The following is a 15,330-nucleotide window of genomic DNA, read 5'->3' as shown; positions in this document are numbered from 1 at the left end:
AAATTTCTATTGTATGTATTCAACTTTGAAATCTCCTATTGTATGCATTTAACTTTCTAAATTAATTGTTCTGTTGTATGTATCTAACCTGTTACAATAGGTAAACTTCAGGTCACCTTAGTTTCAAAATTATATCATTGGTCCCTGATGTTTGTGAAATATTACATGTTAATCATTTATGTTTAGTTTTTACGTCATTGATCCGTCTATTACACAAAACATTTTTATCATCATCCATTCATCATCTTCATCTTCATGTTCATCATTTTCATTACCACCCATGATTGTTTATCTTTTAATTCCTTCACATTCATCTCCAACTCACATCTCCATTTCCAACTTATCTTAAGTAAGTAATTAAATCAAATTCCTCAAAATCAAACTCAAATCCAAATTCAAATCTACAATCAAATTAAAACGTGTGAATCTGTTCATGAACTGAATATAACAGTCATGACCGATTCCTTCAATTATGTTGTGCGAATATGAATCATGAAGCAAATGAGCGAATCTGTTCATCATAAAAGCATACAATAGCAGTTCTTCTTGAGATGTTTGAACACCAAAATTAACTTCAATGAATCTGATTAAATTAAAGCTCAAATTCGATTGGTGATGAATCATATCTCTGCGATTAGGTGTTTCCAATGAAGAATCAGAGCTAAAAACATCTTCAAATTCATGAAAAATCGATGAACAGGACGAGTTCTGGATTAGGTGTTTTCAACACTCGTATTTCATTTGATTAATTAGAAACATAGTAGAATTCTCGAATCAAAACATAATGATCAACACCCATCTCATCTCTCTTGCACCTTCAGTCAACTAAAAAGTCAACATGACGAGTTCTGGATCGATATAGCAACTTACAAATTATATTGAGTGCATATTTGGGTTCTTGAATACTAGTTTAAACTTCGAAAACATTCAATTCGATTAACAAGCACACTGAAATTTTCAGATATGAGATTTAAGGTTTAAACCTAAAAAGTAACAATTTCGATTTGAGCTTATCTGCTAATTTCAGGTTCTAATCTTCGTTGCCGAGTGTTTGTTGATTTACTCGGAGCATATTTCATTCAGGATTTAACATCAAAAGCACTCAGATTGAAGAAAGCGTATTTTTAGATCATGTTTTGGAGCTGCCCCTATTCATCATTTTTTTTGAAATTTGTTGTTGTTTAGATATGAATTTGCTCCGGTTTGATTTTTTTAAAATTGGGTTTGGCAAATCATTTGATACCTCATACCCAATTTGAAACCTGAATTATTTCAAAAAACCAAAATTATTATGTGTTGAAATACACAGATTTTTACTTGAGGACATGAGACAAAATGAAGATTGAATGGATGAGAAATAGAGATAATTCAGGTTATTAAAGAAATAGAATTTGTTTGGATGAGAATGACGAAATAAAAATATTATGTGTTGAAATTTGTTTGGATAATTCAGGTTACACAGATTATTATGTGTTGATGAATTTGTTTGAATTTGTTGGATAATATCATGAATTGCTATCTACAATAATTATCTCACATGTATGGCACATAAAAAGGTGGGATGAATTTGTTATGACTTTCAAGTTTTAGGATCGAATAGAAAAATGATGCAAATTACAAGGGACTAATTCAATAATTTATATCTAGATCCTGACCTGCTACCTGAGATGGAACTAATTCAGTAATTTATATCTAGATCCTGACCTGCTACCTGAGATATAAGTAATTTAATGCATACAATAGTAGAAATTTAAAAGTTGAATGCATACAATAGAAGATTTGAAAGTTGAATGCATACAATAGGAATTTGGTGAAAGTTCAATGCATTTCATATACTTTTCCTAATTTTCTGGTTTACCGGTTCAAATAATTGGTACACCAAAACTTTATTTTTTTTATTTTTATTTTTTTTTATAAATTCTTGTAAACTTATTGTGAGTGTAACAATTCAAAATTTTGTCCGTAATCATATTCATTCATGTTCAAGTTTTATGCCCGATATTCTCAAACTTCGAGTCCAACACTTATAAATTTTACAAATTTTTGTGAGTTTCACATCTTTGTTTGTGTTCTATAGTTATTGACATTGTTTCCAAGTTTTCACCTTTCACTTGTTCTAGTCTTTAAAAATGGATGCACTGCATAAAGAAAAAAAAAAAAAAAAGCAGGAAAATTGTGTTGGTCAAGACTCAAGACAATTCATATCGGAACAGAAAAGGGATGGTGCCAAACATGTCTAACCACGTAAGACTAAATAAATACATAAAGCACGTACAAGTGAGACCCCTAGAAAATTACTACATAGCAAAAGTTAAAGTAAATATAAACGACACGACTCCCATAAGAATCACTTGTCGTTTTAGCCATGTCGTTCCACTGCTACCATTCTTTTGCTTAGAACTTGGCCCAGAACCTCCGACACTTGCCGCATTAGCACCGCCTGCTAAAAACAAATATTTAAATTTTGAACTTAAAAACAATCAAATTCCCAGAAACCTGTTTTGAATAATTATTAAATAGAAACTAGAATTGGGATGAAAATAAAATGTTACCATTAGGGCTGGGGCTACTAGCAGGAGCAGTTCCACTAGAAGAGTGCCCATATTGATAGAAAACTTGTGCTTCAGTTGAATTAGGAGCCAATTTGAGAAGCTCTGCACAACATATTGAACACATTTACACATGGTTATATATTATTACTCCGTATATAACAATAACAATGTATGTATTTTTCATGTAAGTAATCTTCGGGCCGTCCTGTCAATTTTTTAGGTCCCGTTCAATACATAAAAGTAGGTCTTTTAACATATGAATGAACTTAATCACTAGCTACATTATGTATTTACTTTATTATTTTTAAAATCCTTAACAGAAAAATGGATATAGGTATTTAATATTAGGATATATTTTTTGAGCCCTACTGAATATTGGGCTATTTGCAACTGCACACCTTGGAGGCCCCAATATCCAGTCCTAGACTAACCTTCTTTTGTTATTCAAGTTTGTAGTCGTATTGATCGAACACACGTTCAAAAAAGTGTTTACAGGGACATTTTATGCACTTTTAAAACTAAAAGCCTTTAGGTTAAAGAAAAGTAATTGTGTACTTACCGGGACATTTTGTAACATTGGCCGGAGTATGACAAACCGTAGGGAGACCTAATGCAAGGGTAACATTGATTGTGAGCCCTAAATCCGGATCATTTCTATCTTTGATCACAACACACAAACATTTCTTGTTGGTGTTCAACACTTGTTTCAAACCGCTACAACAATCCGGTGTAGGAGATTTAGAATTGCCTCCAACGTATGGCAAACATGTTGCTAGTCCCACTAATTGCTCTGTACACTCCTCCTTGTCTTTATCGTTAGCACCAAACGTCACACGAGAGACCAACACCATGGTTAAAATCATGAATAGAGACGAAAATCGAACATGGATTTTATGTAAACCCATTGTAATGAGACAAAAGAAGGGGGAGAAAGTACTAATGGATCTTGGTTGCAGATAGAGTTGTTAGCTTAAATAGAGATTATTTTAACACCATGACAACAATTCAAAAGTATTACTACTAAACATGTGGTTTTATAAGATAAGAAAATATGTAGTTTATAGTTTGTGTATCACAAAAGTGGAATTATCGTAAAGGTGATATCTTTTTATTTCCTTCACTCACATTTGTGACATATGTCATGAAAAACATATAGCACTATGAAAAGTGTGGAACATTATAGCACTATATATGAAAAACATACGGAGTACAACCCTATTTGTTTGAAATTAACCAAAATTTAAAATTTTAAGCTATTTTTTTTTTTTTTTGGTGACTCAGGAACCCCCTACGAACGAATCCTTTGGACTCCCCCGCAGAGGGTAAACCTGGGGGAACGAGCCCGCTGAGCGCCAGACCCGCTACCTGGTGAATTGCCTGTGAAGGCACCCCTCACAACAACCTCCCTTTTTGAACAAGCGACCGAAGCCAGACTTGAACCCGGGTGGGTTGCTGGGTGGAGCAACTCAGTGGCCATCCAAGCTATGCCCGGATGGTTATTTTAAGCTATTTAGAGAATTAAAAAATAAAACCAGCAAAAATAAGCCTTGATTTTTAACTAAAAAATGGCTATAATAGCTTTATATGAAATGGAGAGCAAAAAAATTGTAAATCCACAAGGATACAAGTTGATAACTCAATTTGTTTTTAAAGCGATGTATTATTATTAATTATTACTGTATTAAATTATTATTACTGTTATTATTATTATTATTAAATTATTATAATTATTATTTATTATTACGTTATAAAAGTAAAAGATAAAATATAATTAATGATCATTGTCTTTGAAATGACTCGTATTTTACGTACTTTGAACGTCGTTGTTAATAAAAGAAATTAAGTATAGATTACGACCTCCTTTTTTTTCTTTGAACGACAGATTTTCGCATCGAATACTCTCATTTGTGACTCACACAAGCTAGGTAGGAAACTCCAAGGATTGACCCGGGTTGCTTGGCAACTAATCGCGGGTTCCGGGTAACTTGGCAGCTAATTGTAGACGATATAGGACCTTAGAGTAAACGTTATACCTAGGTTAATGGCGGAAAACAATAAACTAGGATGAATCGAATACGAGTTTCACTTTGGGATCAATCTAACCAACTATATGTTGATATAATCGATGCCTAGATGATTGTATTCGGTTGGGGTTTGGTCTGGGACAATAGTAACAGCGAATAACGACGGCTAGAGGGTGTAGGGTGTGTAACCTAACAATGAAACCCAACACCCGTATATATATATATATATAGTTACAGTGACCATCGACCGGTGGTCTCTGACCTACGGCCGATGGTGAACCATCGGTCGATGGTCTGAGCTGCCAACCAAACAGCTCGAACCATTTTACGTCATTGCTTAATCAATTCAAACACAATGTATTAATGACGACATCCTTACACGACTGAAATAGTAAACACAATACGAATAGAACTTATTACATGATAGAACTCGAGATTATGCACCAACAAACTCCCCCTAAGACCTAGTTCTATATCAAAAGTCTTCAGTCGTCATCCAATTCATTCGTACGGATCGATAACCATGTTCAAGTAGCACAGCTTTGCTACTTTCACATACTATTCAGCCTGCACATTGTTCTATCGTCGATAGAGCATACGGTTATAATACAACGTGAAAATATCAGCCTCGGTACAGTTTCTTAACCAAATCGGATCCAACACACGAATGCACTCAATATCATCCTCTTTCATCTTATCCAAAACAATCACAGCTTCTTCAGAAAGATCATCGTAAAACCACCATCTGAACCTCTGACTCCAATTTTGCTGCAATTTCCTCAATGGTACCTTCTTCATAGTCTTTGCCCGCTTGTACTTTACAATCCTTCGAGATTCACCAGTTCTAGGATTAACTTTGTAACTGATCCTAGGAAACTGTGGCCTAAAACCTTCCCAAATTCTTTGAATTAAATGCAATTCGAATCTTCTTCACCAGTAGCGAAGATCGATCGTTCATTCCACAATACAACATCCTTAACCTGACAATCTGCATTAGCTCAAAATACCGTAGTGACTTGAATTCCTGTCCATGTTTAAAATAATCAACGCCAAACTCTCGCTTAACCGCAAACATGTTGAATTCTTCAATGTAAGCCCGTGCAAGAATTCTTCCTTTTGCACTCTTTCTCAGATTAATCATCTTTAAATATTTTGGCTCAAGCTTCGGTTTCTCACAATACTTTCTGATTCTCAATATATCTCTCCAACCAGCTTCCAACTTTTCAACTGATTTATCATTATATTTGACAGGCAAGAAACCTTCAGGCAAAACTTCAGTCCTTTCTTTCTCTTTACACCTTCTGTTCAAAATCTCATCATCAGTCTTAAACAATTCATCAAAACCAGGAAGATATTCATTCTTATCATTTTGATATGTAGGAAAATCTTCATGAGTAACATCCTCAACTAAATCATCTACATCTCTATCGCTAAAACTCTCTGTAACCTCAGGGCCAAAAGAATCATCCTCAGATGGAGGATCATCGGACTGTGCGTCAGCAGCTTTAGCTTCCTCTTGCTCTAGACGCACCAGTTCGTCCAGCTCTTCTCTAGAGAGGTTGTGAGGGATCTCTCCCTCTTCTAGTTCATTATAAACAACAGAATGCTTGAGCTCATCCTGTTTAGAAAAGAAATCACTAAAACTATAATCAATTTTAAGAGGAATTACTGACAGTGATGTTGCTTTGGAGGAACCAGGAGCCTCCACCATTCTGTTATCAGTTTCATCCTCAGGCATCTCAACCAGATCAAACTTCTCTTCCCACGCAGTCACCTTAGCAAGAGCTGATGCAGCCAACTCCTTAGCTTGAGAAGCTTCTCTTTTCGCATCAGTTAATAACAACGATTGATCACCAACTTTCCTTTGCAACAGGTCAACTTGCAACGATAACCGTGTGACATCCTCAGACTTAACACGATTCTCCTCCTTCAGCTGCTCAATCTTCTCATCCATTTCCTTCCTCATTCTCAAGTTATCAGCCATAGCTTGAACATATAAATCATTCAAATTGCGGAGAGTCAAGGAACTAACACCTCCTTCTGTTCCAGCATGAGTCGGAGTTCCCGGAGTAGGAGTAGAAACAGTCTATTGGAAGACTTGTTGAACCACAGGTGGTGACTGTTGTGTTGAAGGACGTTGCTGTTGTGAAGTTTGTTGTCCTTGAGTCTGCGGTGTCGGTGTCACCGGTTGAGTTCCAGCTGATGATCCACCAGCATCCTTATAAACCAGCTTGAACCTCCTTTTCAATTTCAGCTTTGTTGAGACCTGAGAACTCTCATCTTCAACCATTCTCCTTTTTGATCCCCTTGAAGCTTCCTCAACAACAATATTAGGATTAACATCACCAGTCTCATCAACTAATCCACCAGCACCTGACTCACCAGTAGCTTGAGTATTCACTGGTTGTTCCACTTCTTTATCACTATTCGCTACCTCAAAATCAGGCTCTCAATCAGATAAGCTATTGTCATTTCTTCACTTCTTCCCTGGAGGACACTGATAAGTTTCTTTCGCAAGATGACACACAAGCTTTCCATCATTAGCACTTTTCTTCTGATTCAGTCGATTGAAAGTAAGATCTATCATATGTTTCAAATCAATGACATCTTTCCTCAATCTTGGCAAATCTACAGTTTGACGGTTGATCATAATTTGTAAGAACCTCGAATAAATCAAATATAACTTGCTCGTCACATTCTCCACCAGTAGATCAAAGATAACCCCCGAGAAATTGAAATCAGCCTTCAAAACCAACGCAGCAAACATTCCTTGATAGATCTCGCTCAGTTCATCAAACCCTCCTTGTAACGGACTTAAACACCTCAGCACAACAAGCGACAAATATCTATATGGTGGAGTGAATCCACTTCTTTTAATTGTTGCTCTCGTGATATCACCAGTATATTTGCATCTTAATACACATCCAGTAATCTTTGTCTTTGACAGCTTCTTCGGCATGTTCTCATCATCCTCAAACAAGAAAGTGTTTCGAATCGTATCTTCAGATATCTTAATCTCCTGACCACAAATAGTACTTACAATAACCTTCCTGTCATCTGCAATCTCAATCCTTGCATGTTCCCAGAACTCTCTCTGATGTGAGTAATATGTAGTACAGGGCATAGAGATAGCTGCAAATACTCTTGAACGTTTCAGAAACTCGATTACGCCCTTGTATTTACCAGCATTAGGACCTTTCTCATTTAGACATGCAGTAAGATTGGAACCACTGTTGGCTTTCAACCCTGGAAGATCAATAGAAAGCGGACCCCCTGATGACTCAGTATCGGATTCGTGTGCAACGTTTTCTGGATCAACTTGAACACCTGACATTATGAAAATAACTGCAAACACAATTCAAATCAGCACAGAGTATTCATGACTTATTAGACAACAGAGTGTGGTCATAACACAATATATTACATCATACAGTCTATAAGATCAAGATCACAATTACATGTCCGAAGTACGATTATTACAGACATAGAATAGTGTATCAATGCTAACAGACTAGCATCATCAAATTACATACCAAGCTGGAGATATATAAGATCATAATCAAACACAGACACGTGAAAACAGAATCACCTATCCTACAATGGGATTCTCTGGCACTAGCTTTTCCTCATATTGAACCACACCAAGTTTCTCAAACACATTATGCAATAAGGCTGCATACAGAAATGGTTCTTCCATCTCAAGAAAATCTTTCATCAATGTGATGGTGGCCCATATTCACTTGAATACCCTCTAGTAGGCAATACAAAAGCAGAGCTTCAGTACCAGACAACAGATTATCTCCTTCTCTCCTAAAGGTCACATTACTTTTGATTATTCTCAAGTGTATCTCATGTTGTTATGACACCTCGTCATCACTAATCTCAATCTTACCAGCATTAACTACTTTCCCTGGCTTGCATAACCTTGCAATTATGTCAGACAGTTTGAATCTGTTGGGAATCTTTCGTAGATCTTTGCTAGGATATAGTATTTTAACCCCAGCGAAAGAAACATTCAACAGATTTGAGAATTCCTCCATGGTCCACTTATACTGTTGGTCAAATAAGCCTGAGTGGACAAATTTCTTCTTGCTATCTTCTAAGGCAACATTGGCATAAAATTCCCACAACAAATCAGGACAAAAGTAATCCCCAATGTCTAAGAAAGCTTGACATCCAATTTGTTCCCAAAGGCTATAGGTCTGTCGAGTCGCAATGACCTTTTGTTCCACTAAGATGGGTTGTCCACTAGCTAGAATTCTCCTACGGTCGATGTTAAACATACATTGCCCAACAAAGGAATCACCTGACATTCTAATACAAATTACAAGCACTAGTATTAGATAGGAATAACAGAAATTACCAGAAACCTAAGAAGTCATTCAAATTTAACATAAAACTGTACCATCGGTCCAATTAAGTGACCATCGATCGATGGACTAGACCATCAGTCCGATGGTCTAGACCTATGGCAGTTGGTCTAAACACACCACCAAGAATCCACCAACTGATCAACTTGAGACCTAAGGCCGAGTGTAGAGTCCTACGGCCGAGTGTAAGACACCATCGGTCGAGGGTCAAAGACCTTCGGTCGAGGGTAGTTTATCAGATCTGTTTTCCCAACTTTTCAAATCGATCAATCTGTTGGTTTTGGTTCGATTCCTTGTCACAATAGTGTCTAACGATTCCGATTAGCACACATACATCATCAATTTTAACATCTAATGGCCAAAAATCACTCGACTAGCAATTTATACCTCGAATCTAAAATTAACGATTTAAAACAAATGAAAACGAGTTAGATTACCTTGTTAACGGCGCTGGAATCACAAAGAAAAGATGCACAAAACTATCGGACAAAAATTCCTTTCTCTTTCACTTGAAAATCGAAGGTAAAATCTCACAAATTGCACCAAGTGACTGACCCGATCGACTTTGGGTCTTTTTATACCCTGTCAGTGACCATCGGCCGATGGTCTAATCCTTCGGTCCGATGCTCCAGACACTCGGTCGAGTATCATAGTCCTTCGGCCGAGGGTAAGTACTATCGGCCGGTGGTCTTGGCTTAGAAAAATTTAACAACTTAACACTTTTCATACTTCAAGCTTTACCCTCTTTTCCACAGTCACTCCCCCTGGGACTGATCTCCACAGTATAAACACAAACACGCTTTGTACCGTTAAGCTCTAAACAACTTGTTTTCAAATTTTTACGAAAGACATAGAATTCCTTTCACAGTAAACCTTTCCGAGAACTGAGTTGTTAAGCTTACAATATGAAACAGAAATGCACATGCAACTAACTTATAAATGCAAACATTCTTAGATATGCATGCACATGCAAATACACAAAGCAAATAACAGTAAAAGATCCAGTGTGTCATGATTAGCAATATTATAACAGACATATTCATTTAACCTTTTAGATCTACAATAAATTAACTTCTAACATCAGTTTCATTAAACAATAGCATAAGAAGAATATATGATGTTATCAGCACAGGAACATGTAATACTGCTTATCATGAATCACAATACAAGGAGCATAACACATCCTTTTGTGAGTTGACATATCAAATTGATTAAATCTTTTTGATTTGGGGATCAAAACTGAACTATATTGACATGTTATTCCACAGTTCAGTCATTAACTTACTTGATAAAGCATATACAGAACAACTTTCAAATATATCGGTAAACGTTTACCAACATTCACCCTAGATTTCGATGATCACGTTATATTAATTACATTAACATTTTTCAATGTTATATTTTGATCACGAAGTCAGTCCTCATTTGAGATCGCACGATGTTTCAGGTAGAACAATTGAGCACAACATGTTGACGCTGTCCTCTTATCACATCAATGTACTTTCAATCTGATTGGACAGAATCATCTCACGATGTTTCTAGCAACCCTGTCAGCCATGAGCTTCTACCTTAAACTTACACTTTTCGTTTCAGATAACCTTGTGAATCTCAAATTTATTGCATACTTTGTTAAGGCGCATACCGGCCGCTATCAACCCCATATTTAAACAGAAATAGTATGATGTATGATATTGGATGGATGGAAGTGATATATATATATATATATATATATATATATATATATATATATATATATATATTTGAGTGATGGAATGCTAAGATACCTTCCAGAAGATATTCCCTCTATCCAGATCAATAGGTACAATTCCATACCACAGACAAAAGATGTAAAGTTCACTAAATGAGATGTGAACTGAATGATTTAAGTTCTCTATATCTGATGATCTGATAAATTCTCCCCCTCGGATGTAGATAATGAAATCGTTCAAATAAATCTCCGATTGGAATATCTGTTGTCTCAGACTTAGATAACATAGGAATCACTGAAGCTTTGTTCAATTCTTGATCCATGATTCTCTTGCAGTTAGGTGGTGCATCATGTTATTTACAACTCTAAATAAAAAAAAAACAGAGACTTAACATAACTTGCAATTTTTTTTAACTTTTTTTTTTTTTTTGGCTTTTCTGATGTTTTCTTTTCTCCATAAATAAAACAAACAAAATAAATAAATAAATAAATACAACTATACATGATGATGATGCACCACTGTCTTTGACTTTAGAAGTAACTGCACGAAAAACCAATATTCTGATGTTGAAATCTAGAAACCAGTGACGTTGCAAAATACAAATCATTCTGTATCTGTGATACAAGACTGCACTTCTCAACCCTTTTAGAGAAAACACCTCCCTTTGGGTACCTAATATGTATGTTGTTGAATTTCCGTCCAAGTAATAAAGGTAAATAGAAACAAGTATGCATCCTAGACAAAATATGCTCACCTTGGGGACTCACAAAACTATCCTTTGCTACCGAGTATAAATCGTAGTAGGGGAGACCTCAAAAGTCTGTTGAGTTTCTGAACAATCATTTCTCGGTACATATTCAGTGATAAGTAGGTGACTACCCTCAACCACTGTAAATCTTTCCATGATTTCTTCATCATGATATTTATGCTTTGTTAGTGTGATCATCTCTATCTAGAATTAGGCCAATAAAGTCTACTAGCACATTATCAGTCATCCTGTATTACTTGGTTGTCACAACTTACATGTCAGTTCAGTATTGTAATCACTTCCCCATAACATAGAATAAGCAACTCATTTTCAGGTTTTTCAATTTTTATGGATTTTCCATTTTTTAATTTTTATTTATTTTTCTGGTTTTTCCGATTTTTATGACTTTTTGATTTTCTCTGTACAAAAGCATAAACTATCTAAAAACATAAGCAAACATGCAGAAATATCATCAAATACTGACCTATCATGCAAATGACACGAGAACATGTAAATGACCTACAAACTACCATGCAAAGCTACACATATTATACAAGAAGTTTCAAGTTCTTCACAACTCAGTCTCTTGGTTAGGTTACTCTGTGTTAGGAACCTCAGTTTTAGGAACCACGTCAGTAAGCAATTTAATACCTATTTCCTTTAACAGAAAATCAAAGTGTGGTTTATCAAAAGCTTTTGTGAAGAGATCGGCCCTTTGGGCTATAGTGTCTATCTGCACTACATCTATCAACTTTTTCTCATAGCAATCTCTAATGAAATGGTATTTAATCCCTATATGTTTCATTTTAGAATGATTTACGGGATTTTTAGTGACAGCTATGGCAGCAGTATTATCAACATAAATAGGAGTGTTAGAAATTTGCAAACCGTAGTCACGTAGTTGCTGTTGAATCCAGATGACCTGTGATGTATAGCTGGCCGCGGCCATGTATTCTGCTTCACAAGTGGATTGAGCCACTGATGCCTGCTTCTTACACTGCCAGGTAACTAGTTTGCTACCCAGAAATTGACAACCCCTTGATGTTGACTTAAAATCTTTCTTACAACCTCCATAGTCATAATCACTATACACTGTGAGATCAAAACCATCCTCACAAGGATACCATAACCCTAAACTCGATGTATCTTTCAAATACCTCAGAATCTTCTTAACCACTAACATATGATGAACATTAGAATTCGCCTGATAACGGGCACACAGACAAACGACAAACATGATATCTGGTCGAGAAGCTGTAAGATACATTAGAGAACCTATGATTGCCCTGTATAACGTTTGGTCCACTGATGCACCCTCACAATCAGGTGATATCCCATGATTTACAGACAACGGAGACTTAGCTGGTCTTTCTGCTTTCATTTGAAATCTCTTCAGAATATCATCAACATACTTGGTTTGATGCAAAAAGATGCCTTTATCCGTATGAGCTACCTGCAGACCTAAGAAAAACTTTATCGTTCCCATTGAACTCATTTTGAACTTCTGCTGCATGACCTTCTCAAACTCATCAACCATTCCCTGATCTGTTGACCCGAAGATAATGTCATCAACATAAACCTGCACTAGCATAAGGTGTTGTCCCTTCTTTTTGATGAAAAGTGTCTGATCAATGACACCTCTCCAAAAATCATTTTCAAGTATATAGTTGGACAACGTTGCATACCATGCTCTCGGAGCTTAGTGAAGACCATAAAGTGCCTTTTCAAGTTGATAAACCTTTTCTGGGAAATGCGGGTCTTCGAAACCAGGTGGTTGTTCAACAAACACTCTTTCATTGATCTCTCCGTACAAAAATGCGCTTTTAACATCCATCTGAAAAACTTTAAATCCCATGAAGGATGCAAAGGCTAAGAAAATCCTAATAGCCTCCAGTCTCGCTACCGGAGCAAATACCTCATCATAGTCAATTTCAGGGATCTGTTGATATCCCTTCACCACCAATCTAGCTTTGTTTCTGATAACAATACCCTATTCATCCTTCTTATTTTTCAAAACCCAACGAAGACCATAGGGCACACAACCATGTGGTGGATTGACTAGCTTCCAAACCTTTAAATGTTTAAATTGTAACAGCTCCTCTTGCATTGCACTAACCCATTAGTCATATTTCAATGCCTTAAAAGCATCTTTAGGTTCGATTTGACTCACATAACATGAGTGAGCTTGCACAAACACTCTTCCTGTCTTATTCAACGATGAATAAAAAGCTGTTACCACATTCGTACTCTCTGTCTGAACATCTTCTGCTACTGTTGAACTTACACTTGTCACGGGAACCTCTGATGTAGTTGGAACTCCAGATGTAGAAGCTTCATTAGACTTCGTTTGAGGAATACTAATGTGAGGAATGCCTCTTGAATCCACATAATAATCATCAAGACATTTAGGTGGCAGAATAACACGATTCGATCTACGTACACCTCCTGCTTCAGTTGGCAGCTCAGGAACTGTTACAGTTGGTGGTTGATTATATAGAGGATTAAGATGTTCCTCTGTCAGTTGCGTTCGATTAACTTCCTCATCATTTTCAAGCTCACTATCTTCATCAGTATATACTACCCCGTCCTCATTTGAATCAAAATTACCTCTAACACTCTGCGGACTTGGTTGCAAGCTAGAAACCGTATTCTGAACTTGCGCTGGAATAGTAATAACATTCTCAGAAGAGTTTTGAGAATCAAACAATATCCGAGTCAGAATATCTTCATCTGTAGCATCTTGTGGAAGATTGAAGGAATCAAATAACTTATCATATTCAAACTGCCATGCGAACCCTTTACTCACACGAGGCGACGCATTGTACTGAATATCGACCTCATACCATTCTTCCACACACTTTGACTCAGTATTATACACCTATTTGTTCGGATTCCCATATCCCAAGAATATACCAGAGACAACCTTTGAATTAAATTTCCCTCCAGCGTCTCGTACCAGAATAGTACAAGGAGCACCAAAAGGTTCAAAATGCTTAAAATTAGGCTTTCTCTTGTGTAACAGTTCATAACACTTTTTACCATGTCTCTTTACCACTAGAACTCTGTTCATCACATAGCATGCTGTACTTACGGCTTCTCCCCAGAAAACAATCGGTAGACATGAATCAGCGAGCATAGTTCTTGCGGTTTCAATTAAGGTCCTATTCTTTCTTTTAGCAACACCATTTGACTGTGGTGTATAGGCAGGACTGAACTGTTGTTATATCCCCTTCTCATTACAAAACAGCAGCATCTGATTGTTCTTGAATTCCGTACCATTATCAGTACGAATCTTTCTAACCTTCAACTTATACAAACTTTCGAGCTTCAGAATCAAAACTTTAATATGATCGAAAGTATCTGACTTGTGTTTCAAAATAACAACCCACGAGAAACGGGAATATTCATCTGTAACCACCAAGCAATAAGACTCTCCGGTGAGAGTTTTACAGTTAACTGGACTAAAGAGATCCATGTGCAACAATTCCAAAGGAATATTAATTGAATGATGCTTCTTGGCAGTATGTGACTTTTTAGTCTGTTTTCCTTGCTTACACGGAAGACAACCTTCAGGAATATGAAAAATCTAAACATTTACACCTTCAACTAATTCATTGTTGACTAGATTATTCATCTTCCTTAGACTCAGATGACCCATACGCTTGTGCCAGATAATCGACTCCTGTTCAGTAGCTTTAGAAACGAAGACTTGATGGTCTGTAGCTGCTTTAACATGAGCCTTACGCATATCAAGGATATAGAGATCCTTGCATCTTGGAGCCGTCATCAGAATCATGTCTTCTGGAATTACAAACTCTTTTCTCAAAATATAACAAAACTTATCATCAAAAGCCACAATATACTTTTTGTCAGCAACTTGTGAAACTGAAAGCAGATTGTTCGACATCTGCTCCATATAATTAACTT

General features: G+C 36.4%; 1 protein-coding gene across 1 annotated transcript; it reads right to left on the bottom strand.

Moving 5' to 3' along the window:
- Positions 1–2,157: 2,157 nt before the first annotated feature.
- Positions 2,158–3,553, bottom strand: LOC139855408 (non-specific lipid transfer protein GPI-anchored 14-like). Its single transcript, XM_071844622.1, has 3 exons — positions 3,112–3,553; positions 2,553–2,654; positions 2,158–2,440 (listed from the first exon to the last, which is right to left on the bottom strand). The coding sequence occupies exons 1-3, from the start codon at positions 3,455–3,457 to the stop codon at positions 2,298–2,300; spliced, it is 591 nt and encodes a 196-aa protein (XP_071700723.1). The 5' UTR covers positions 3,458–3,553; the 3' UTR covers positions 2,158–2,297.
- Positions 3,554–15,330: the final 11,777 nt, after the last annotated feature.

The sequence above is a fragment of the Rutidosis leptorrhynchoides genome, chromosome 6, assembly GCF_046630445.1.
Source record: "Rutidosis leptorrhynchoides isolate AG116_Rl617_1_P2 chromosome 6, CSIRO_AGI_Rlap_v1, whole genome shotgun sequence".
NCBI lineage: Eukaryota > Viridiplantae > Streptophyta > Magnoliopsida > Asterales > Asteraceae > Rutidosis > Rutidosis leptorrhynchoides.
The sequence above is the reverse complement of the archived record's forward strand: the minus strand, read 5'-3'. Positions and strand labels throughout refer to the sequence as shown.